Source organism: Dromaius novaehollandiae, chromosome 20 (genome assembly GCF_036370855.1).
Source record: "Dromaius novaehollandiae isolate bDroNov1 chromosome 20, bDroNov1.hap1, whole genome shotgun sequence".
Classification (NCBI taxonomy): domain Eukaryota; kingdom Metazoa; phylum Chordata; class Aves; order Casuariiformes; family Dromaiidae; genus Dromaius; species Dromaius novaehollandiae.
In genome coordinates this window covers 53,773-80,506 of record NC_088117.1, presented here as the reverse complement: position 1 = coordinate 80,506, position 26,734 = coordinate 53,773, and the positions used below count along the sequence as shown (strand labels likewise).

General features: G+C 42.1%; 1 protein-coding gene across 1 annotated transcript; it reads right to left on the bottom strand.

Moving 5' to 3' along the window:
* Nucleotides 1-1,545: 1,545 nt before the first annotated feature.
* Nucleotides 1,546-23,453, bottom strand: LOC135330354 (ankyrin repeat and MYND domain-containing protein 1-like). The gene is made up of 14 exons (XM_064523525.1): nucleotides 23,080-23,453; nucleotides 20,138-20,284; nucleotides 18,893-19,057; nucleotides 17,445-17,500; nucleotides 15,823-15,994; nucleotides 15,218-15,358; nucleotides 12,278-12,448; nucleotides 11,470-11,577; nucleotides 9,715-9,846; nucleotides 8,741-8,854; nucleotides 6,921-7,086; nucleotides 6,016-6,082; nucleotides 3,642-3,796; nucleotides 1,546-3,448 (listed from the first exon to the last, which is right to left on the bottom strand). The coding sequence occupies exons 1-14, from the start codon at nucleotides 23,179-23,181 to the stop codon at nucleotides 3,417-3,419; spliced, it is 1,728 nt and encodes a 575-aa protein (XP_064379595.1). The 5' UTR covers nucleotides 23,182-23,453; the 3' UTR covers nucleotides 1,546-3,416.
* Between the last annotated feature and the right edge of the window lie 3,281 nt (nucleotides 23,454-26,734).

The window sequence follows — 26,734 nt, the reverse complement described above, 5'->3', positions numbered from 1 at the left end:
CTTGGCCACAGATTTAGATACTAGATCATCTTGAGCAGCAATAAAACAATATGGAAAGACACTGTGGAATACACAGTAGACAAGATATTATGAACAATTAAAAGGGATTATACACTTCTACAGAAATACATGCATTAGTGTGAGAAAGCTGCTGAAGAGGCGGGGGAATTACTTAACATATTTACCAAAAAACCCCAGTAGTTGGAGAATACTTTATACAGGTCAGAAATTTACAAAGATTTAATACTTATATATTAAAAGAGTAAAAATAAGAATCTGATCTTTATAAACTATTCTGTGGGTTTTCAGGTTTGTTTGATCATTTTTTCTTCAACAAAGGAGCCTGACAGCATTTCAGGGCTCTGTTGTTAGCACTGTTTAGCTGGAATGACTTGACCAGCTTTCTGAGCTTTGACACTTAGGAAAAAACCCACAACCAAAACATTATAGGGCATTTAAACAGTGTTGGAAGGATCTTCTGGATGTTATTTTTGATGCGAAAAGTAGAGGTAAAGAGTACACTAGCAAGTTCTTGCAGTCCCTGCTCTCTGGAAAAGTCTTTTTTAACTGATGGACTGGAAGTGGTCTATCCACCACTAAAGTCTATCTACCAAACCAGTGTGTAGTGTGTAGCTGCTATACTTCACAGTATATTCAGGACTGTTTTTCTACATCTCCTTCAAAATACTTTCAAAAACATATTAAGTCTGCTGACAGAGATGGTTCCAGTGTGTAGCATCTAGGTCACCATTTCAAGTGTCCCCAGGCTGACAGAAGGCCAAAACTATCAATCTGTTACTCTGTGATATGATAATGACCATTCGCACTTCACAGATACAACATGTCTAAACTGGGCCTGTCCTTTCTATCTCCTTCCATTCCTTCTATCGCCTTTCTGTATGCTTTTCTGTCTTTCTGCTCCCTTAGGTGTTCAATTTCTTTCTAGTCCCTGCATTGTGTATCATTCTCTTCTACTCCCTGTCATTCCCATCTATTCAGAACTATTCCTCATAATTTCTTTCTATTCCTAGCTATTCCTTACTATACCCCCTTCTATTCTGCATCTATTCCCTGCAATTTCCTATTATTCCATCTGTTCCCCATCATTTCTACTCCCTAATTTCCCCCATCATTCCCATCTATTCCCAGTATATTCCCTATCATTCTCTATTTCCCATTATTTCCTTCTCTTCCCATGTATTCTCCACCATTGCCTTCCATCTGTAGCAAGAATGTGCACATGGGCTGTATGGTTATCATTAGCCAGTGAACTTTTAACTGTGTTATTTTGGTGCATCCCTTGCAGCCAAGGACGCCCCTGTTTTGCATAACTGGTCACCAGATGGTCTGGCAGGGTTCATATGCTTGGAGATGGCGTCCAAGAGAAGCTGCTCCAACAAAACAGTTCAAACAGTCCATCATAACTTTTTTTAAGAACAAAAGCTTTCCATTAATTTTAAATAACCATTTTCTTCAATGTCAGTTTTCTTTTTTCTTTTTTCTTTTTCTTTTTTTTTTTTGTTCATGTAAACAAAGGTGAGGAACTGGAACTCCAGAAAACAGGAAGAGTTTTGAAGAGGAAGATATGGATGGCAGCTGTTAACAGTCACAATTCAGCAGTGAAGACTCAACACCTCACTCACCCAAGCTCTAACTACTGAGTTGCTCAGATGTTCAAAAGCAAAAGGGAAGGACAATGCCATTTAAGCAGTAAGTGCTTCTGCCAGGCTCTATCTTTAGAAGCTCAGTCTTTCATTTTGGTTTCAAGAAAATAAATAGCATGACTTGAAATACACACATCAAGGATTCTTTCATCTGTCAGTAGTTCCAGAATGGATTAACCATTGAAAACAATTTGACTAAGGAACACCTTGTGAGCAAAGACATTTTCACTGGAAGGTATGTATATATTGATTTCATTAGTCAAACAAGCTCAAATGCCTCATTGGTCTAGGAGTTTTATCAGATATCTGATCCTTTCATATTTTAGGAAAATTCCTAATCTTTTCTCAAGTCAAATCTTTTAACATAAATAAGCAATATATTGCCATTAAAGTGGTAAAATCTCTGCTGTCTGTGGGTTGGGCTATAATTTATCAGATCTGACCTGTGCCCTTCAGCTTTATTTGCTGCTTCTGCAGCATCTATCAAGGCACATTCTGCTCCGAACATGTTTTTTTATTATCACTTCATTATTCTTCTCTATCACTTTGAGGATGATGCAAAAATTAAGCTGAGTGGAGTAGCTGCTACTTTGTCTCCATTCCAGTGTCCTGCTTTGACTGGCCCATGATGGTTGCTTAGAGAAGTCAGCATGCCTGTCAGGGTGCAGGACAGTCAGCAACACACTGTGTGCTTAAAGACAGAGTCTGACCGAACTCAAGCTGGTTGGTTACCCTTCTGTGGCATGCACCGTGCCGTTTTTCCAGAAGCCTCTACCATTCCCCCAGATCATTTTTATTGTTTTCTAGTGGTTCCGATTCACAGTCTTCAGGACTTCCCTTTCTAAGTCTGTTCCCATTTCCATCCCAAACATATGAAAAAATAGTAGTAAAAACAGAGTGTTCTGTATACACGTGTTGCAGTTCTCATACATCAAATGCTGTAAAAGCAGAAGTGTGTAAGTGGGTGAAAGGTAGCTTCCAGAAAAGAGTGAAACTCAAAAGCTTTAATTATATGCAGGAGTGTAACAAAACTTTATGAAAGGAACAGGAAGAAGAAAAAGCACTTGATTAAGGTGCAAGGGAAATCTCCCGTTATTAAGAACAGTTTCATTTATTCCCATATAATCTGGGAAGTACACCACTGATATCTTATCTTGGGAAAACCGCTAGAAGATGTTTAGAACCCATACGGATAAGCATGTATGCTTCATATAAATCATCTCCAGTTGGACAGGCCTCACTCCCTTCACAGGTTTTACAAGTACCCAGATTTAAAAGACCCATCCTGGACCGACTTTTTAGTGGCTGGACAGCCACTAAAAGACAGATCAGCCTCAGAATGGCAGCAGTTCCTTATTTATCTTCACATTTCAGATTCCTCATTGTGGCTCATATGCGAGCATCTCATATGGTGACAGCACTTTAATTTCTTGTATAAATCCACTATGCCAGTCTTCTACTGCTGTGTAGTGTGTGCATGTGTATAACGTGTATAATGTCCTTTTTTTTGTCAATGACAAATGCTGCAGTTTACCTGAACCACAGTAGGGTGGTATCAATGATTCAATGCACAAAGGTCAGAAATCTCGTAGATTTCTATTCTAATATGCAGATAGAGGTAAAGTTTGTACTGAAAGCCCCGTTCCTCCTAGCTTGTTAGATGTATTGAGGTTCTTCAGCTTGGAAAGTTGTATATTTATGATTTCAGTAATGAACATTAGTCTTCAGGAGCATCTTCCTTTTGTTCTGTGCTCACCTGAAAGATTCTTCTCTCTTGAAACTGACTGTAATGACACATTAGTAGCTCTCTTAAAGCTGATGGTTTTACAGACACAGCTATTCAAGGGAATAACTGAATTTTTTTTGTTTAAATTGTAACCAAAACACATTTTACTGAGCCATTACAAGGAAGACATTCCAGCTCAGTAAAACATGCACAAACAACTGTACACACATACTAGTGACTGTCAGACCTACCCAGCAATCCCGAACACTCATGCCTATGCCGCTCCTTCCAGGATTTCCTTCTGCAAGCTTCACTGCAAGTGAAGATTTCATGGCAATGAATGCAAGATGTCAGCTGAACACCAACAGAACGTCCGCACTGATAGCAGTATTTAAAAAACGGTGTCCTAGAACAAAGGCAGTTATAAAAAAAAAGCACAATATTGTTTGTTTGAAGTTTTTTCTTAGTCTGACAACGTTTGTTCATCACAGTAAAATTATATCAAAATGGCTCACAATATAGAAATATAAATGTCGTAATATTCACGGATAAAGAAACAGGAGACCCTGCAGCTTATCCTAGGAGTATTTGGGGACCGGGCTGCACACCAGCCCCTAGAAAAGTCAAACGTCCTAGTGAGGAACACTCCCAAGCCTTTACCAAATCAACATCTGCATCCTAGTGCATGGTGTGCTTCAGTTTGCTCGTAACAACCGAGTCTGGAGGTATTCACTTTCAAACTGGCAGGCAGGGCAGACAATATGCGGCCAGAAATAAAGCCAAGCAGGCAGACTTAAAAAAACTGACAGAACCTACTGGAATATTGCAGAGGCAAACAGGGCTACAGCCAGGTCCCTGCAACACAGCAAAGCTGGAAGAAGCAGCAAAGAGTGCTTAGGCAAAGATTTTCAGTGGGACTGGGAAGTAGAATGTTACTAAGTGCAAATTGGCCTATGTACCTATATCCTTTTCAGAGCATTTAAGAATCCCTTACAGCACCGATTTCCCTAATGTGGTCTGAGCCAAATTGTTCTGCACTTATGAAATTTGACCACAACATAAAGCCAAAGGTGATTTCATGCAATAGATTCATTCATGTGTTAGTATAATTTTAAAGAGCTAAGAGGCATCAGAGGCAACACTGGATGCATTACACTTAACACCAAATCAGATTTTATAGCATTCTAGTCATGTGACATGGATTCCATTAAATGCCTTGCTAAGGGAGGTAGCAGGCAATGACCCAGACAACTCCTGTCAGTATCCAGTCAAAGCACAGCCACAGTCCAACAGAGGTCTTTACAAAAACAATTCATCCAACTTGAATTGGAAACTGCAGCAACTTTTCTGCAGAGTCCCCAGAAGAGAAAAAGACCAAGGATCAGTTCCCTGAGAGTAACAAATGTTCTATGAGAGGATAGCTACAGTGTGGGCACAGTGGTAGTCAGCAGAGGATAAGCCACAGCTAAATAGGAACAATGATATCAAGGAACTCCAGTTACTGTACAGATAAGCTGGTAAATTGTTCCCATCCTTCCATGGAGCCAAGAACAGAGGGTGGCAAACAAGGAGCTTGGGTAGAATCAGGCCTTTGCAGGGAAAGAGTTTCAGGAGAGAGTGGCAGGATCCCTGAAATAATAAGTTGTCTACCAGTTGCTGTCTCCTTTGGCTGTAAATTTAAAGGCCTGTCCAATTACAAATCATAACCTTGCATATTTGCCTAGGGCTGTATGTTGAGAACATGATACAAGTCTTGCACTTGGAAGTTTATGCGAAATTCCCATTCTTGGGCTATAGTGACCAGACAGGCAGCTGTTGAAACTAATTGAGAAAACAAAACTTGCACAATTCTGGCAAAGGAAATGGCTAGCAATTTTCACTGAGATCTCATCTCTGCCTGCAAGTCATCCCTAACATCTATTTGTAAAACGTTTGTGTGCTGCTTTAACCTTCCAGATTTCATTTTAGTTCTTGGTTTACATTCTTCCGGCTATTTCTGCATCTTATGCTACTGTTGATCCATTTTGGTTCAGCAGAAATACTACCTCACAACTTATGCCCGCGAAAAGTGCCTCAGTTCCTGACCATGATTCAAATTCTCACTTGATTCAAATACTGAGACAAAGTTCAGGATGATGAGAGTGCCTTGCTCAGAAGAAACTGATGACAGAGTACAGTATCCTTGAGCCAACTATTTCCTCCGTAACTCAAACCGCTGAGAATGCTACAATTCCAAGACTAATGTTCAAACTCTAGAAGTCTTTCCTGATTTAGAGACCAGAAATGCAAGCCACAAAACTTGTCTGTGTCCATTTCTTAGTATTTGTAAGCTACCCTAAGCCACTGATGTCATGAATTAGCTTAAGATACCAGGCCACACTGCTTATCACGAGAAGACTGAATATTATGCAGACTCTCCTGGCAGAGTCTGAAGCTGAAAAGGAATGATGTGATCAGAACAGAGGAAGAAGCTGTCTGTAGCTGACAAGACTGGACACACTAAAGAGGAAACAATTAGAAAAGAAAAAACATGGTAGGGTGACATTAAGCCTGGTGAGGAAAAAACAGGACATAATATTTTTGGCTAAGAACAGTCAACACTTGCATGCAGTGTCTTCCACCTACCTCACTTCTTTCGCATGATGGCTCCCCGATTTCTTCTTTGAAGCAGATGTACGAATATTTGAATCCACTACACCAACATAAAGAAGGGGGGGAAAAAAATCAGCATTCCTACTTAGGATCTGAGAATTAGAATACTAGTCACAAGACACCTTTCCTTAAAACTCTGCTTAGCCACAGGACAGTTGTTGATCAACTGGGCAAACATAATCAATATGATGATGTGTATCAGACACACTAAAACAACATCCTTCTTGAAAGTAAGATTATGAAAAATGTGAGACATAATAGTTCTAGGTAACATTGCCTTCTACTCCTCATTTGGATATTTTTCACAGTGAATATATGAAACATTTTTCAGATTATAGTGGTATTGGGAGATCTAGAGTCTAAGCCTGGCTTCACCACGTATTTGAGCACTACTCAGGAAGTCATTCAAATGACCTTAATTTACATATTTATTGTCACCACTCTAGGAGTAGAAGAGCATTAATACAGTGGGAATCCCAGGAAAGGACCTGGGAGCAAGTTACCACGGGGAATGGACATATGCTAGCTGTCCACAGTCACCACTGAATGCACACTGCTACCTGCACCAAATACAAAGCAATTCAAAGGTCCATCTGTGAAAGAGGAACAAGCTCACTCAATTACTCCATAACACGTGGTAACAGATCTTGTATAGGAATTCACGAGGAAGCAGTGCATAGGCACTAAGCCTATATTCAAAATTTCCTTCACAGTGACTTGTTCATTCTCTTTAACGTTTGTAGAACCCCTACATCTCCTCACTGCTTATGTAGGACTGGTTTTGAGAAAGAGCTATCCTTTCAGACAACAATACTGGAACTAATAACAGTAAATTTCCTCTCCACACCAGGCAGTGCCACCCTTAAGCTTGAACTAACATTTCTTGGATCTTCGCAGCTCTTCCTGATTCCATTCTTTCTCTTTCAGGATGACACGCTCACGGAGCTTCCCAGTAATGTGTTCCATCAGTGATTGGCGTTTTTGAAAAATCTCCCGCTCAGATGCTGTCAGTACATGGTATGGTGTGTGAGCAATTCTCCTATCCTGCAACACACCAGGAGTTAATATGCTAATGTATGGGAGAACAAATCTAACAAGTAAGTGTTTCAAGTCAAACCAGTCTAAAAGCACAGTATCATCCCTGCTTAATCCTGGCACAGGAGATGTCCATATTAAACAGTCTAGTTGTTCCGATTATCTGTTCAGTGAGTGCTCAACAAGTTAACTAAAACAATTTTTCTTCAAGGGAGAAGCTGCCGTCATTTTGCAGGGCTCTCCTCCTCTCCCAGCACTTCTGGCAACACAGGAAAGCTTCCTGAAAATGGAAAGACTGCTAGAGGGCACTGTTTGGCCACTATTAAGTTTCTCTGTTTCCCACACTGCTCCCTATTAGTGCCAGCAAGGAGCATATTAAACCCAAGATGCAAAAGCCTAAGGCAGACCAGAGCAAGACAGGAAAGAAGTAAGATACCTGGAGAATGCTGACCAAGGCTGGCCAGTGATTACAACTGCTAATTGTTTAAATTGCATTTCCTATTTGAGGATCAGTTGCGACTGCAAGCCAAAGAATAACAATTTTACTATCTACACGGAACACTGCAGCGGGATGCAGAAAACCACATTAGCTCCAAGTAGGCTGCTCTGCCAGTGAGATGCAGTGATGGATCCCACAGTCACAGGACTGTAGTAGCAATGAGCTGTACCCCACCTTAGGAATGGAGGTACCATGTTGCACTTTCTCAAGTAGCTTGAATGTGGCTGCTCTACTGCAAGGTGCCCAAGACTCACCATTACTTTTGTTCTTTTCAGAACATCTACTGTTTATGTCCCAGAGGCAAACAATCTGCAGTATAACTTGGCTTTCCTTCCCATCCCTGCAGTTTCCTAGTTTAATATATTAAGTAATTCTCTATTTTTTGCATTATTCAACAAATGATTCTCTCAAGAACCAAACCACTTAATCTCTGACGCTGCTAAGAAACAAAGATTCTTTGTCATGTAAACTTTCTTATTCACAATAAAGCTATCAAAAAAAATTACTTATATGACCCAAAGGCAGATTCATTTCTAATTAGAAACTGTTACAGCATCGCAGACCATTTCAAAATTTTTTTTAAACAAATACATCCCCCGCCCCCCCCCCCCCCAAAAAAAAAAACTGGGCAGAAAATTCTTAGTTATACTTCATAGGAAGATTCTTTTTATAAGGGGTTAAATAATGATTAAGGATGACTTTAATAAGTGGTTAACCCTTTATTTTGAAGTTTGACTGATCAGTAATTTATTATCATAGCTTATAACATACCTAAATTTATTATCTACTATACATATATATATCTCATAACAGCTTTTCCTGTTTTGATTGTAGCCTCATGGAAACGCACGTTACTTCCGTTTTTAATGGCTGGATGTAGAATTACAGCTAACTCTTTACAAACCAATTATGAACAGAATCTTACTATAAAATGTGACAACAAGGATTGCCTTCACAGGCAAAACTACTAGAGGTATTCAGTCTTCGGGTGGTTATAAGTTTGGCAGCAAATGAAATGAGTCTCAAGACAAATGAAGGGAAAAGTAAATTTTCAGTGAAAGCTTCTGAAGAAGGCCCTAGACAAATCCTAAGGACACAAGAGGCTGTTTGTTCTGATGAATGCAAAGAACACGGTATCTTCAGTTATGGGAACTGAAGTCATACCTGAAAATATTCAAAATAGGCATAGTCGACAGCTGTTCCCACTGCTTTTTGCTGTCCTTCCCTAAAAGTAACTGGTGCAAGGATATCCGCGCCAGCTTCAAGCAGCTTATCAACCTGAAAAAAGAAAGCAAAACATTTGACATCCAGCTTTCTAACTATACTGTGTCCATGCCACAGTTAGAGACAGGGCTGAATATCAGAGCTTAACCTCGATTTGTGTGGCTACTCTGTGTACCAAATTGTGCATTTCTTCTGCCACTGGAGAGCCGTTGATGGACTGTTAAATCTACATGTGTTTTGTAAATAAAACCTCCTTGGAGGCATTTGCTATTTATTTCTGGATATCTCACAACCTAATCTTGCAGCAACAGATGAAGCTTGCAGCAACAGATGAAGCACGGACAACTAGTGACGCAGGGGTAGAACAGAACCCGGCTGGAGAAATCACCTCCTCTCCTAGTGCTCCTCAACGGCAGTCTTCCTCCCCTCCATTCTCAATGAGGTCAGCTCTGTGCTTTATGGGACGAGGGAAAAATGTCCAATTTTCACAAGGCCAAATGCTTCCATTGAGCTCATCATAGGTGAGAAAGTGCACTTTATCAACTACTTTATATAGCACAATCAAATGCAATGCATCTTTCTTCATGTGGATGCCAGCTGTGTTTACAAACAAGGTAACAGTCAGATCTGACAGGGCCATGGGCAACCCCCCATCTGCTTTAAATGCAGTGTTTCCTCTTCTACACAAGGAGGTTGCCATCACCTTCACTCAAACATGAAAACGAATTTCCTTACAAAACCTCTATTCCTTAGGAGACAAACAAATAGCATTGGGAAGAGACACAAATGAATTGTTCTGAAAAAAAAAAAAATCAGCTTGCCCATTAAAGAGAAATGGAACTCAACACACCTGATAAAAATTACTGCTTTTCCTGAAGTTAAAAACAACAAAAAAAACCCCACATTTCTCTCACCAAAGCAATCCTCTGTGCTTTTGTTCTCTTCTGTTCATATGTGGTACTGACAGCTGTACAGAGGGCACTTCTTACTGCTCTGCTTAATGGCAGATTTGGATCAGCCCCATGTTTGAGGAGTTCGACCACTGCCTGCAAATGCAACAGATAATTGCTGGAGATGCATTTTGACAGTTCCACAGCAGAAAAGCGATACCCCAGCCAGACCAAGATGCTATAGGGTAGGTTTCATAAAATATACTAAAACCACCTATGTTTTACCATAAAGATAAGGATTAGAGAGGTTGAACATTTATGGTCTATTAGATCATCACTCCATTGAATGTTACCCTCTGAGAGGGGCAGGAGAAGCAGTAGAATGTGTTGGATATGGGACTTTCCATTCCGTGGGAAGTCCTGAAATTTCATCTTTTCTGTACAAACAAATCAAAGATGCAGTAAACTCTTTTTTCCCAGAAAAATACCTAAATTGTCTTTTAAAAGAAACAAAGATAACATAAGGAAAAATGTTCTGGTTCAAACATTTGATACAGAATCTATTTTCTACTGTATTTGGCTGCATCCATTTCTACTGTATCTACTTCTGCAGTCCATCCTGTAGCTCCCTATTATATTGTATCCAGATGATTGATAACTTTCTACTGAAATAAATATAACTAGAAAGTAACAATACACAGTAGATCTTTTCCATTATGATCTACCATTAATCCTAACACACAGTATAAAACTTGCAGTGACAGAACGAGAGGTAAAATTTTGATTTCATCAGTAACACTGAAAGTGGCTTCCCCTTGCTTTGTTCACATCTGCATTTCCAAGACAATGCCTGACTGAATTATTAGCGTGCTTTTACACAGGAGAAAGTAACCCGAGAAACAGAAATTAGACCCAAACCCTGCCCCTATCAGCTTATTACCTGAACCACTAGGCTACACAGTCACGCTTGCTCCCTTCCAATTGTTCTTCCCCTGGCCTTGTGCTGGCTGGTTGCCTGCACAACGGCTGAGCTTAGTGGGCAGCCTGGGTGCAACTCTTACCCCCTCACTCTCCTCCCTTGTTTTCCACAAAGAAGATGAACCAGGAGCCTGGAGCTGTATTCCAAGAGGAGCAGAGCACTGCAGACACACCACTTTGTCACCATTACCTGTTTTGCTGGTACACTTTCTCTCGCAGCATGCTGGCTGCTGTGGACCCACTCTTAAGGGCCTTGTCTGAGCAGAAGGCAGGCCATTCCCTGCTCAGGGAAGGTAGGTGCTGACTTCACATATTGCACTCTACTGTGTGAGCTGTAAGCCTCCTCTGTGCAGTGCTGAGCCCCGTAATGCCCAGATCCTTTCCAAGTGTGATCACTGATCTTTTCCTAGAAAAGCATACTCCTTACCCTCAAAGAGCTACATTTTTTTTCTTATATCCAGAAGCAAAGTGTTTTAACATTTGGCTGGGATGATTTGAGTGGGGAGGTAGCCTGTAAGAGAACTGCATGTTCTTGTGATTCATAAAAATGGATACTCTTCTCTGAATGCTATACCCTTCTGAATCTTACCAAATATTTCTAGCTATCACTGTCATACTACAGGGCTCCTCTAGTTCAGCTCATGCAACATCCACAGGTTTGAAAGAAAAGCAAATTTAGTACTTTCACTGGGAATGAATTATGGCAAACATAACTAGTTACCCAAGTCTGCCTGTCATCAGAGAAGGCAGAGACAAATGGAGGAGTACAACACGTGTAAAGAGGAACTCAAAGATGCTCACCAAATCATTCCCACTGGCGATTGCTAAGGAAAGTGGTGAATGGCCACTCCACAGTGTGTTTGGATTTGCCTTATGCATTAAAAGGAGGCGGATAACATCTCTGGCATGCTGTGTAGGCAGGTGCAGAAAAAGGTGGAATTAGATCATAATAATGTGAACTTTTAAATATAATATATATGTAACAATAATGAACAAAATGAGCAGCATAAAACACGTCCAAGCCTTTCACCTAAGCTATGATCCTATAGCAAAAATATACCTCCATTTTCTCATGGCTAAGAACCCCAAGCATGGTAGTGTTATGCATAAACCTCTCCATCAGGTTACCAAATCTCATTAACCCTGCTGCCAAAGGGTATACGTAAGCTTGCCTCTGAAGAAGTACATCTCCTCTCTCAAAAACCTCTCCTTCCTCCAAGTGCACACCTCGTAAATCTGCTAGAAGAATGTTACTACGGTAAAAACCCAAATGCTCAAAGGTTAGCACATGAGAAAACTCAGACTGTCCAGCTTCAAATTGGCCTCGTGAATAGTAAAACTTAATGGCCAAGTCACTAATGGAAACTTAAGCAGAGGAATTTCCTGTGTTAAACAGAATTCTAAAGACTTAAGAAATATTTTTTTCTCAAGTGCTAATGGGTTTTTAATCCGTACAACACTAATAATTCACAAGGTAAGGAGTTTATCCTGGGAATTCAATCAGCTCCTTACAGAGGGATGAAAAGTATTCATTCCCCAGATATGTCATTTGGGGAGTTTAGCTTATAAGTACTCTCTATGAGCAGAACCTCGGATGCCATGCTCTTACCTCACAGTTATCCTCTCTTTCGCATGCAATATGCAATGCACTCCTTCCACCTTCTTCTGGAACAGGACCAAAATAGGAGGAGAAGTACCCTTTTGGTGGTCCTGCTTCATTCTTCAGGTGCACAGTGACACCACGGGACAACTGGGTTTCTCTGGTTTGAGGCAGAGGAACCTAAGTGAAATTATGTGAACATTTGTAACATAGCTCAGAGACATACAGAAGAAAATAAACTGCTTGGTCACCCATTGCTCTGGATGTCAATCATGGACGAGACTTGTTCAGCCTCACCAAAACAATGGCCACCCTTTTTCTACTTCCTTCTTTACATTCAGATTCCATCTGCCTAAATCATCTTCAGCACTGCACATTAAGAAATTTGATTCCACTGGAGGAATCCAGGGAAGGAAAATTTTACAGACAGAATTTAATAACTTTTACTGGGCCAAATGATACAGTGAGGGGTGGGAAGAAAGAAGCAAGCTATCAGGCAAAAAGGGTCTTCACTCAAGTTCATTCACATGTCATTCATTTAAGGTGCATGAATATAGGCTTACCAGACCAATATAAAAAAATAAAAAATGGTATGTCAGAAAGTAATATAGCCTGCACTGCATCTGGGCATTTTATAACTGCATACTGTTTGCAAATAGGTACCAAGTCATCCTGATTGCTACTAAAGGAGAAAGTACTGCAATACAAACTGAAGAAGCTATCTAAACCTCCCTGGACTGCAAACAGACATTCACCTTAGCCACTGTCATGGCAAGACAAATCTTATCTTTCCTGTTACACAAGCCAACTCATTTTTCAAGTGACTAGGACCTGATGGGATGTCAGGGAGCCCATCAATGTCATTGCAAGGTCACTCGATTATCTTTGAAATGTCATGGCAACCAGGTGAGGTTCCTGAGGACTGGAAGAAAGCAAATGTCACTCCTATATTCGGGAAGGGCAAGAAGGAGGATCTGCAGAATTACAAGTATGTCAGCCTCATTTCAATCCCTGGGAAGGTGATGAAGCACATCCTCTGAGAAGCCATTTCCAAAAATACTAAGGAAAAGAAAGTGAATGGGAGTCGTCAGCTTGGATTTACAAAGGGGAAATCGAGCCTGAACAACTTGATAGCCTTCTACAAGGAGATGACCAGTTTGGTGAAAGATGGGAGAGCAGTGGATGTCATTTACCTTGATGTCAGTAAGGCTGTCAAAACTTTTTCCCACAACGTCTGCATAGACAAGCTCCTAAAGTATGGCTTACATAAATGGACAGTGAGGACTGAAAACTAGCTGAACTACCGGATTCAAAGGGTTATGATCAGTGGCATGAAGTTCAGCCGAGGGCCAGTCACCAGTGGTGCACCTACAGGGGTCAATACAAGGACAATACTGGTTAAGTTGTTTACTACTGTTTACTAATTGACCTGGATGAAGGGATAGAGTGCACCCTCAGCAAGTTTGCTGATGATCCCAAACTGGGAGGAGTGGCTGATACACCAGAGGGCTGCACTGCCATTCAGAGGGACCTCGAGAGACTGGACAGATGGGCAGAGGGGAACCTCATGAAGTTCAACAAAGGGAAGTGCAGAGTCCTGCCCCTGGGAAGGAATAACCCCAGGCACCAGTATATGCTGGGGGCTGACCTACTGGAAAGTAGCTCTGCAGAAAAGGACCTGGGGGTCCTGGTGGACAAGCTGAACATGACCAGTAACGTGCCTTTGCAGCAAAGCAGGCCAACAGCATCGTGGGCAGCATTAGAAAGAGCATTGCCAGCAGGTCAATGGAGGTGATCCTTCCCCTCTGTTCAGCCCAGGTCAGACCACATCTGTGTGTCTAGTTCTGGACTCCTCTGGAGCAAGTCCAGCAAAGGACCACAAAGAGGATTAAGGAACTGGAGCATCTCTCGTGCAAGGAGAGGCTGAGAGATCTGGGATTGTTTAGCCTTGAGAAGAGAAGGCTCGGGGGATCTTATCAATGTGTATAAATACCTGATGGGAGGGAGTAAACAAGCTGGAGCCTTACTCTTCTCAGTGGCACCCAGTGGCAGGACAAGAAGCAATGGGCAGGAATTGAAAGACAGGAAATTCCACTTGAACATAATAAAAATCTTTTTTCCCTGTGAGGGTGATCAAACACGGGAAGAGGTTGCCCAGAGAGGCCATGGAGTCTCCATTCCTGGAGATATTCAAAGCCCAACTGGACAAGGTCCTGAGCAACTTGCTCTCATTGACCCTCCTTTGAGCTGGGGTTTTGGACCAGACGATCTTCAGAGGTCCCTTCCAAACTCTCAACTGTTTGGTAATTCTGTGAAATGATTTAAGTACTATAACGTAAAGTAACTCCTCAGGTAACAAATGCCAAAAAGAGCACTTTTCGCTGGTATAACTCCATCACAAGTAGACAATTATCATAAAAAATGGCAACCCTAACCAAAAAGTTCTGTACTACCAAAAAAGTTTACTGCAGAGCTATCTTTCTGTAACTCTGGGGGCACAGTGAATGCTGCAGGAATCCAGCAGAAAGAGTCTGTGTTCAAGGTAAACAAAACAAAACAAAAACAAGTAGGCAGGCTCCATGGAGATGAAACAAGCAGGTCCCATCATGTGTCTGTTTCTGACAGTGGTCCTATGTTCACTGCTCTCATTATACCTTCAGGCATTTATACCAGACTGCCCACAAGAGACTTTTAACCTCTGCCTTAAACGAGGCATGATAGCAAAAATGTTCTGGGGCATCAAAACACATGGATGTGTTTACTGTAACCCAATAATACAAACCTCCAGTGGCTTTTTTTTTTTTTTTTTTTTTTTTTTTAAGGACCATAGTTATTCCAATAGGATGCAAAAATTTCACGGAAATCAAGCAGGCAGGAAGCTCAACTCCCTGCTTATGTATTGTGCAGCCTTCAAGAGCTGCAAGAAGCTGAGCTCACAAAGCAACATACCTGGTCTGGACCATATACCTCATTTCCATCTTCTGCCCTTGCATCAAGATCTGGTGCAGAATGCAGGAGGTACTGTGTTATCTGGACTCCTTCCTCCCCAGGAATAGATACAGCTATGTGGAGAGGGGTTAGACCCCCAAACTGAAAAAAGAAACATAGCATTAAGACTCCTGTTTATCGCAACTTAAAACAGTACCAAATATTTTCAACAGAATAATCCCAGCTTCTTCTTCCCACATACTGTGTCTCACTTTCAGCCACCATGAACCTACAAACTGAGTTACGGGACAGTGGAAAGCTCAAGGTACCAGATACACAACGTACCAAAATCACAACAGCTGTTACCAACTTGAGGAGCAGCTTCACAAGCATTCCCCAGTCATGCATGGGCTTGGCAACAAGAAAACATAATGAGGAAGGAAAACTCAGGGAATAAGGAGCTTTGAGTTCTTTCTATAAAATAGTTCTTTGAACAGGATAATCACTTTAAACAGCTTTTTGTCCGTTCTAAACCTGGTTCTTACTTGCAGATTTTACAGCAGGACACAGAAGCTGCTGCACTCATCTAGAATCCTACATCATTATCAATTATAATGCAATAAAACCTTGGATGGAAGCCACACATCAGTCCTGGCTCCCCTTTCTAAGAGGAGTTTCACTGCTTCTGCATCTGCAGCTTTAACGGCAAGGAAGAGAAGGGGTGCTGGTATCCAGCATGCATTGGGATCTGCACCTCGGTGAAGCAGCAGCTGGATTGTTGCCCATCTCTTCTGCTGTCTAAAGTTGACATGGAAAATACCAGAATCACTCATTAGCATCTTGCAAAAAACCTCTAAATGATGGTGAACTAAGATGACTCCCAGGTGCAGACATTAAAAATGGCATTTGGCAGAGACAAGACTTCATTCTTTAGAGCAGTGTCACAACAACTGCCGTGCTCCACCCAGGCAACAATATTATTACCTGAAGAGGACATCTCACCCCTCCAAACTAAAAAGGCAGCACTTAAAAGCAGTTCCTTCGGATTGCATGGGAATGGATAGGCAAAGTAAGGTTCCCTGCATCTCCACTGTTCACTCATGTGTCACTTCTAAACGTTTAGTGTGAGACTTGTTTAATGACAGAAACAGACTGACTCCTCCTTCCTGTCATCTAAGACTGTTTGGAAGGTTCTTTCCTCTATCGTACTTCATTCATCCATCCCAAGAAAACAGAGATACTTTTTCTGTGTTTCCCTTAACCAAAGCTGGAACAAGAGCTATGCTGGACTAGGACAGTGTATTTCAGCAGGCTGATGATTCCATCTGTATTTCCATGGAGGCAAAATACACATGCACACCCCTAAAAAAGAAACCTAACACCATCAAAAAAAGCAAACAGTCCTTGGATATCACCCAGAAACTCTACCACATAGTGATCTGGGCAGAGGCTCCTCTTTTCTCACATGGCATTAACTCATTTTTACTCACAAGCCCTACATTCAGTGCATCTTTATATTCCAATGAAAAACATGCAACGCACACACAATATTCATGAGAGAAGCAAGGGAGGTGGCAAGATGTGCCACAAAAGCCAAATGCAAGGGATGAAGGGCAAGAAGGCCAACAGGGAATTTTCATTGTGGGAATTCTAAGACGTCAAAGTGACCTACGCTGGCATAAAACCCAACACAAAAATTTCATCATCTTTGGGGACTGCTCTGGAGGCAAAACAAAAGGCAAGATGTGGCCCTTTGGGGGATCCATAAAAGCAAGACAAAAAGACTACATTTCAGGCCACGCGGCTAAACAGACACCTGTAGAAAACAACCAGCACGGTCAAATGTAGTCAAAACTTCAAAGAGTAAGCTGAATATATTCTTATCTTTCCTCATATCCACACTACACTGCAGGTGTGCATAGCAGACTGTGACAAGCTGCAAAGTATGCAATCAGGAAAGCTTGTCTTGTTCAAGCATGAGGTCCTTAGCTTGAACTACACTTTCCAGCGTCACTCTTCACACTCTGCCAACCTGAATTATAACAGAGCATATAAACGAGTGGCTTCTACTGATATGAACACAAGATTTCTATAGTTAAGCAAACAAAAATATACTGACATCTGACTAGCTTTTCCTGCAATAGCTGCACCCTTCTGTGAAATATGTGAAATACTAATTGTTGCCTTCTATGTTCAAAGAGACTTAGGAGACTCTGTCTCCCATTCATAGGGCATAAGTGAGACTTACTCTGAGATTACGCCTTCAGACACATTAGCTGTTTCTGACGGTTCTGATTGTTCGTTCTGCTTGAAGATTAAAAAAATAAAAGAAAGTAGTTACAAAAATGAAAAACCACACTTTCAATGGGTGAGTCAGCATATTCAGTCATCAGAACAATAATACAAGTAATAACAGTAATACAAGAGCATGTAATAATAATGGAATTCAGTTAACAACAGATAGGGAAATCATTTAGAAGTAATTTGTAACTGTTTTTTTTAAAAATAAACCAAATAACTGAACATTTTCTTGCTCAATTTCCTTTGTGAGTAAAACATGCTTACAAGACTCTTACAGATTTTCAACCTGCATTATTTTGCACGAGAATGTAGAACTAGGACCTCCAAGACCACTGTTTCCAAATCTTCTGGATTCGTATTCAACTCAGAGGAAAAGAGAAAGCAAAGCACATTTTCCTTTCTGAATCTTAGAGACCGTGACAGAAACAAATCCTGTTTATTCCTAATTTCCTTTTCTCACTCCAAAATGAGAAGTAATAGTTTCACACTGATTTTCTGTGAATCTCTGAGCATCTGCTTTATATACATCTCTCTCTCTCTCTTTCTTTCCTTCCCACAGAAGTCTTGCAACTTTGGTAACGGGCCACCACTTAAACATACTCTTGGAACTTGAACAGGTATTTTACAGCAACCAAAAACTATTCTGTAGTTCATTTCCAACAAGTTTCTTGAGGGCATTTAGACCTGTGTAGCCTCTTCTGACAGCCTCAGCAACATCCTTACATTTCTACCACACAGTCCCTACCTGCCTAGGCCCCTCTTTGATTCCTTCTATCTTCTCAGACTGTTTGGAGATTCCTGACCCTCTGCTTCACCCTTGTTATCATCTCCTTCCCCACTGCATGGTTTGTACTCTTACAAAATATGTATCATGCTCCTCCACAGGACAATTTAAAGCAGGTACTTCTCTTTTTGGCAGGAGGAAGCCTAGGGTCATGAGTCTTCCTTTGTAAACACTCCCTAAGGGTCAAGAGACTCCTCTGACAGTTGAATTGCTTCTTGCTTGACACTTCAACCATGCCAGCAGGACTCTGTGCTATCAGAACCACCTAAATCCTCTTGTCCTGCTGGGATGCTTTCGTAATTCCCACCAGTTGCCCGCTGCATCTTCACTGTCTTAAATACCTAGCAGACGTGGCCTCACATCTGTGCTATTAATACAGTGCCCTATTTCAACTGCAGAGTAAGCTTGTTTCTGCACTGGAGCTTGGTCATTTGAAGTAGGACTTAGTAGTGAGAGCAGAGAATACTCTGCATCCTCAGAGTGCAAGATGCACAAAAGTTCTGGCTTTTTCCTAGGGAGTCAACACAGTAAAGTAATTCCGAAAAGTAAACTTACAGCTTGAGACGAGAATATATCATGATTCTGACATTTTAGATTAGAAATAAACCAACCTTGCAGCTGTGCAAGTTCCTCTCAGCAATATTACCCTTAAAAGATTCTGCTGGATAATACAGAATAAAGCACATGGAGAGAGCAGATAATCCTTCATCACTACACTTATTCACATCAGCTCCACTATCGAGAAGAAGATTGACAATATCGTTGTGGGAAGTAACCTGTAGAGGAGAAAATGCTTCAGGATGTTATTTTATTTTGTAAACATCTGTACTTGCACATACACTCACGCACTTGCAGATTTCTACATGGAAAGAATAGGCAGCAGTTTGAAAGTAGTGACAGCCAACACTGTTGAACTAATTCAGGTTTATATTTGCCACACAATAAAAACGCGATACTGAACCATGTCTTACGGGGTTCAGAATGTGTACCTTGGAGCATCCTCAAGTATATCCCTGACCTTCCTCTCTTTTTTATAACAATTTCTACCAGATTTCACAGGAACTCAGTGAGGATTCACACACAGAAAGAGGCTAAAAGTGATTGAGATGACTGTAGGGGAAATATAGTGCCCTAAATTATTATCTAAATTTTGCTGGACTTTACAATGAATGCCAGCTGTGTATGTTGTTTTGTTATATCTTTTGGATTATCTGATGAAGCACTGTTTCCTGTTGCAGAGATACCCATGTATCAGTATGAGGGGAGGGCTGCCCTACGCTGGGCACTTTTCAGATACACCTTCTTCTTCTTTGAAAACAAAGAATTATAAACTCTTAGAAAACAAGTTTTCTAGCTTCTACTAGTAGCAGCAGGCCTGGAAATGATACAAAAGAGACAACTAGCTATCTCGATACTCCAGAATGCTCTTTGTCTCCACAGTCTCTTCAAATGCAGTATTTTTCAGTTTCATATTGCTGGCTTCTTAATATGTCTGTTGAGAGTACTGACTAGCTAATGAGTTCTTCATCTAGCAAGGGGAGTAAATACTGAAGACTTCTACATTAGAAACTGGAAAAAGACACTCTTCCAGGCATCAGATTTTCAGTTCTAGACAGACAGTATCACATTATCTCCTTCAATATTTCCCTAAGCAAAAGTTGTGTACAGTAGAAGTTGAGTAGTTCAAGAGAGCAATCTAGCTTACTGGAGACTGAGGCATGACACTTTTGCTCTAAACAACCCAAACACTAATGGAGCTGCCTGAAAAAAAAAAAAAACACTCAAATTTTCCTGTACTCATGCTGACTTTGAAAGGCAGGGAAATCATGGTAATAGCACAACATTTTTCCAGTTACCTGAAATTTTCTGCCGTCCTTCCATTCCCGAGTCCCATAGCCTTCTACGTGGCTGAGATAAAACGCTCCAATGAATTTGGAACCATCAGGCCAGTAGCATATCCCTTTCCCATGGCGATGGTCCATGTACAACTGTCCCGTGTATCTCTGTAATCCACCACAAAGAGAAGGGACAGTAAGAATGATACCGTTCAGAGGACAGAAATAAGTGAATTTTTAATTGCCTCCTTAATGCAACAGAGCAGCACTAACAAGGTGCAGGAAACTGAGGATGAAACTGTTATACAGTTAAGAAAGACTAGGCAAAATCTCAACTTCACTGTAGTCACTGTCTTCAAAACTCCACCAAGATTTTACCAGTTGCCACAGCAGCTCTTCCATCATGTAGCAATCATGATGGAAGATCATACTATTTTAGCAGATGTGTCTCAGTGTTCATATCGTTGATATGCTGCCAAATGATGCAGGCTAAACCAAGACCTATCAAAGTGTTCAACACCTCTCACAAAGACCTGTATCCCAATACACATTTGGTTGGGAAATTTTGCATCCGACAAAACAGGGCATTCAGCATAGCCATGAAAACACGTATTTTGCTAAAAAACAAGCAGCCGAATACATAAAACCCAGTAAAACCAAACGAAAAACACCTAGCTAACATGCTTATAAATCATTTTTTTCATTACAGAAGGAAAGAACCTCCACACATAGAGAATATTCCTACTTCCAAATGACAAAACTCTGCTTGGAGAAAGAGCTATCACTCAAATAAATGCCCAACCCCTACCTTCTGATGAATTTTACTCACCCTCAACCTAACAACCCATACTCTTAAAGTACAATAAAATGCAGTCTGCAGTGAGTAGTCAACATAATTTTGTATTAAATACAATTATATTTATTTAAAATATAATTAATAATATATAATAAATAAAATACAATTAACAATATACTATAAATAAAATATAACTAAAGATGTATAATAAATAAAATAATTATAATATTTAAATAAAACGATATATGTTTATTGCTGATCTCATGTGTCTTCAGCCCTGCCATAAGGTCTTTGATTTCCAGCTGCAGGTGAAGTCCCTGGAGATTACACCTTTGTGCACTACTTGCTAAAAAGATAAATTCGATTGCTACTCTAAAACTGGCACTTCTGACCCTCAGTAGAAAGTTCTGAAAAAACATCGTATCGTACGTAAACATAGTGCTGAACTGTATCAAGGTGACAGACGCTAAGTCAAAAGCTTGTCCATAATGCCTTTTGTCTTCAGTGAAGAAATCCTTAACTATCAGCCCACTCATCTGATGGATTTTGATTGAAATTTGATCAATCGTGATTGATTGTAGCCACAAACACTTTAAGGTATCCATTATTTTTAAGCAAAAAGACAGACATTTGGGGGACGTTTTATAGAAATTAATCAAAATTTTGTAATTGAAAAAAATTCCCATTTAAATCAAAACCTCAATTCCTTAAATGCTTTATTAAAGGCATTTATGTGTCTTCAGTGTTATTTCTCTTCAAATTAAATCACCTAAATATCCTAATCAATCATATAGCTTGTCTTTAATAAAAGCATAACTGAAGGGATAGGATGAACCCTATGGAGAACAAAGTAGCCCTGGTATTCTGTAGCATAAACTATGACTATTCTTAGTTTGAATAAACTATGACTATTCTTAGTTTGAAAGAAAAAAGGTGAAAAGTGCTAAGTAACTTCCCTAAGGCCTCGTCAGAGGATGGTGCCGTGGAGACTTTCATTTCTAGGTCACCAATGCAAATTCAGCCCAATCAACAAAACCTGAAAACTACTACCCTCTATCAAGTGAGTTGCCACAATAATCATCACCGAAGACAGGCAGCTGCTGCTACTGCTTCTGCCTGATGCGTGTTAGGACTTTTGCTTAGAACGCGGAGTTTGCCCCCAAAAGACAACAGTGAGGAGCAATGCCGAGGTCTTTATATTGCCAGAATTAAGGCTGTGTTTCTCTGCTAGACTGATTCTTGGGAGCATTGATAGGCAAATGGAGTTCCAGAGGAAGAGAAAAAGAGCTAATTTTAAATTTTCTATCTGCGCAATGGTATAACTCATAAGCGGAAAAAGAGATGTCCCACCGTGCAGACAACCGATCCCTAACGGATGATTTCGAGTTACGTTGCCGTGGCAGCTTTCCCTGACAATCAAAACGGCAGCTCAGTACTCACAGGTGGCGCAGAAGAGAAGAACCTCACAAGGGAACCGGAAACATTAGTCACTCCTCATGGTATTTTCACCATACAGGAAGATGCACTCACACTTCAGAGGTTAAACTTTGTACCAAAAGCTCACGGCAGCATCCCCTCCTCCCCTGCCGGCCTCCCGCTCTCCCCACTGGGGTCTGAGGCCACGTTCAGCCATCGACAGCGACCCAGGACTCGGCAACGGCATCACGGCAGCCATCTGCTTACCCTGAGCGTGAGGGCAGACCAAGTCCTTCGAAGCAGGGGGGCAAAAGCACGTTATCTGGGAACTTGTGTCCCGATTTGCATTTTAGCAGCAAATATATTATTAACCTGAACACAGAGCAACAGAATGCCCCCAAAGGGCAGCAAGGGCCAGCGCGCTGGCCGAGCAGGTGCTCGGATGTTGCAGGGGAGCTGGGAAAGCGCTCGCTTTACTAAGAAATAAGGCGAAACCGCCTAGTTTGCCCCAAAACCAGAGGCGAGAGGAGAGATGCAAGCCTAGGAAAAACCTGCATTTCAGAGACCCATCTCCTTGCCAAATGGACCGGTGGGGAACACGAAGGCAGAAAGCCCTGCACGGCGCGCTCCCACCGCCTGGCCCGGCTCCCCGGCCCGGCCCAGGCCGGGGGGCGGCGGCGGGGGGCCCCGCTTGCAGCCGGTTGCGCCAGGCAGGGCGCTCCCCGACGGCGGCTCCCCGCGGCCCGCGCACCTCGCCGCCCCCAGGCCCGCTGCCGTCGCCGGGCGCTGCCGCCTCCTCTGCGCCGCCCTCGGCCGCCGCCTGACTGGAAACTCGCTCGGCACCGGCCTCCATGGCGGCGGCCCCCGCCGACGGCTCCGCAGCGGCCGCGCTCCGCCTCGGCGGCGCCCGCGTTGCCGTGGAGACGGTAGCGGGGCGAGGGAGGCGGGGCCGCCGCCGGGCCCCGGCAGCGCCTCCGCAGCGGCCCGGAGGCCCCGGAGCGTCTGCAGCGAAGGCCTGAGGAGGAAAGGCCCGGAGAGTCCTCGCTTCGTGCAGCCTGGGGTGCCTTCTCCTCGCTTACAGTCTGCAGGGGGCCGAAGCTGCTCCGCAGGAGCCGGGGCGCGGCGTTTGCTGGGGCTGCCCCCACCTCCCGCACGGCTCCTGCAGGGCCAGCGGCTCTCCCCGCTGAGGCCTGCGCGCGCTCGCCTTCACCCTGCCGTGGCTAGCTCCTGAGGAGCAATTTCTGGGAAAGGCATCGTTCAAATATACTGCATCGCACAACCCCTTACGTTCTGCAGGGGAGAGATGAGAGGGGAATTGGCGCAACGCAGCCCAGCAGAGAAGAAGCACGGAGCGTCACGGGTGAGGTGGAAGGAGTCCCTACAGTTGGCGTATGGCAAACTCTTCCTGGAGCAGCCCGTCCCTCGACAGCCAGCCCCCGCCTGCCCGCCGCGGCTGGAGCCAGGCCCATCTCCCAGGCCGACCCTCAAACACTCCTGGCGAGCTCGCTCGACCTCATGCACACCGGCGTTACACCGCCAGCACCGCTTCGCAAGTGGTTGGTGAGCTCCACGCTTGCACGGTGAATAACAGCAAGAGCAGAGCTTCATCGTTACTTTAGCACGACCAGCTGTCGCCGAAATGCACCAAGTCTACATCGGTCTAAGTTACCACATGGCCAGAGCAGTGACCGCTTCAGAGCCACGGCTCTGAGACCTCTCGGCCTCCTAAAAGACTTGTTCGCCACGAGCACAGCAGCGACTCCCACCCTGCACCTACTCAGCACAGCCTGTTGCATTACTCTTCTAACCCGCCAGAATTCAGCCGCTGCTGGGCAGGTTTTGGTGGCACCAGTGCTCTTTTTTCCATCGTTGCTACCCAGACGCTTTGAAGCAGTTGAAAGCAGCCTAGCGTAGCAAATTTGGGTAGTTTACACTTCCTTGTCTTCTTTGGGGTTATTCTAATGCCCATGTCGTACAGTTTAAATTCATAATGCTTTGTCTACACCCAGAAGCCAGGAGGGTGGTCACATCCTTTCTTATCCCCTAAAGAGGGGTGGCATTTCAGGTAAAGCCATGGTGATTCTAAGCTGAGATCTGTGGGCAAGAGACATAAAAAAAATGGGAGGTGGAATATCTTTTCCTCTTGACAAAGAACAAGCAGAGAAAGAAAACCCTCTGCCTACTCTTAAAGAGGCTTTTTTCTTGAACCAATAGGTGGTATAATTAGATGCCCTGGCATGCTAGAAAATATTGACAGTAACATCTCCAGATAACTTGGTTGCAGGGCTCCGTACCAGGAGAGCTTATCATGGGTTGGTTTTGTGTTTAAAAAAATCCTCACAAATGCCAGATTTTCCAGCATTATAAAAAGAGCCAGCTAATCAGTTTAAACCTCCCTTTCTTTATGAAGAAAGCACTGTCAGTCTGAAGCTAGTAAGTCAATTTATAGTAAGACAAATGGGGAACTTTTCCTTAAGTCTCGGCTAAGCACTACAGCCCATGAAAGAACTTTTATTTAAAAATCATTTGAGCTTTAAAAACTTTTGATCTGCATTTTTATTTATTGTTTGTGAAAAACTTACCAGTCTCTGGTTTAATTTCCAGGATTCCTCTTAGGCTGTACCTGCCAGAATTACTGAAGCCATAATCTCCGTGACAGAAATTCAGAATGTTGAATCAATAAGGAATAGAAACCAGTGCATTGTAATCTGAAAATAATAGACTGGACATGTAATACCAGGGTATGAAACATCCCGTACAGTAAGTGTACTTCAGATGTTTTTAAGTGGAAATGTACTCTCTAAATAGCTGGTAAATTCTGCTGAGCAGGCCGTCAGGTGTGAATCTTAGGTCACACGGCTCTCATATATCCCTGTGAGAAATGTGGAGTAGTTTCTATTGTAAGTTGTGATGGGAGGTTATCGTTTATTAGGAGTAAATTATGGATAAGATACTATTTGCAGAAAAAATACAGGACTGGAAGAGACCTTTTGGAATTGCATCCTATCATTTTTTCTTTTAACTATACTGTTCATGCTGCATCATAAAACTAGGTCCTTTGCCCCATTATTCCTGTTTAAAAAGTAGTAATGTCACAGCCCAGCCTGAATTATAAATGGTTTGTATATCCTTTTTCCTTCTGCTAACATCTCTTCCACTTTGAATTCCTCTTGCCTGGCCAAAATACCACACACAGTTCTGGGTGAAGTGCCTTCTATGTTTACATTTCCCTATTTTTTCATCTGCTACACCGTAGGATGGTTTCTGCTTATGTTTTATTCCTGAAGCTGTCTTGTGGCTCCTAAGCATCCAATGGTTAGCTAACACCTTTTCCTTGGAGGTGATCTCTGATATCTCCAGCTGTAAGAGTTCTTCTTTGCCCCCACATAACCAAATTGTCACTTGTTAGCACTGTGTTTTGTACCAATCATTCCATTTCCTTCCACTATGTTGGCCGGTGTCACCTGACTTAGTAGTGCCTCTCAGCTTTTTGTCATCAACAAACAGTCACGTACTCTTTTTGTGTCAAGACCAGAAATGAAAATGTTAACTAAAATCAGTCTGACACTTGATCCTCAAGGGAGTCCACTAGTCACCTGTATTCAACTATACAGCACTTTTTTCAGCATGGATATTTGTTGCTTTCATTTTTTTAGCTCCTCGTGCCCTCCCCATACCCATCACTTACAGTTTTTTAGAAAGCTCCACTTTAACCAGAAGATTTTTTTCCATTGCAGTGCACCAACTCTTTTACTGAATTCCAGTGCGATTAGAGATAGTTGATCTTTCTTTTCAATGGAATCATTCACCCTATCAAAAAAGATATTAGTTGGGCACAATCTACCATGATAAACCCATGTCATATTTATTGTATTTTCAAAATACTCCCTATATACTCAGAGAAGATCAGGATCTTTATAAAACGCAGCCAGTCTCTTCTTTTTAATTCAGGCCAGTAGAGGGAGTGATGACTGCTATATGTAGAGTACACAAACAAACCCAAGAGAAAAAAATAGGACTCCGTCTGCCTGTCGACTGTCTGTCTCACTGCTAATAACCCTAACCATCAGCCTATAGAGTCATGCTTTTTCTAGCAGCCAGGATGATAGCAAGTCCAACCAGTAGAACTAACTTTATAGTCTGATGACAACTGCATTAGAGTGAGAGGTGGGAGAGGTGAGTTTGAAACCCGTCCCACCTAAGTAAGCATTAAGGTCAGGTTTGCCACTTCTAGGATGAACACACTACAGAAGTATGACAATTCTTTCCTGTAATACCTCTTTAAAAAGAATAAATAACAAAAGAAGTGCAAAGGTCGTTGAGATTTTCATCACAAAGTACCTGGGAAACTTCAAATAATGTATTAAGCAAAATGAATATTTTTCATTTTGATTAATTTTGTAAAA

Bases quoted from the DNA above. Each gene is read 5' to 3' on its own strand.
- LOC135330354 (XM_064523525.1), bottom strand. From the start codon at position 23,181: ATGGAGGCCGGTGCCGAGCGAGTTTCCAGTCAGGCGGCGGCCGAGGGC. The intron at 15,995-17,444 runs GTAAGTCTCACT...TGTCAACTTTAG, and splicing joins TCTGAAGGCGTAATCTCAGA to ACAGCAGAAGAGATGGGCAA. The intron at 12,449-15,217 runs GTATGTTGCTTT...AATTTCACTTAG, and splicing joins AGGTATATGGTCCAGACCAG to GTTCCTCTGCCTCAAACCAG.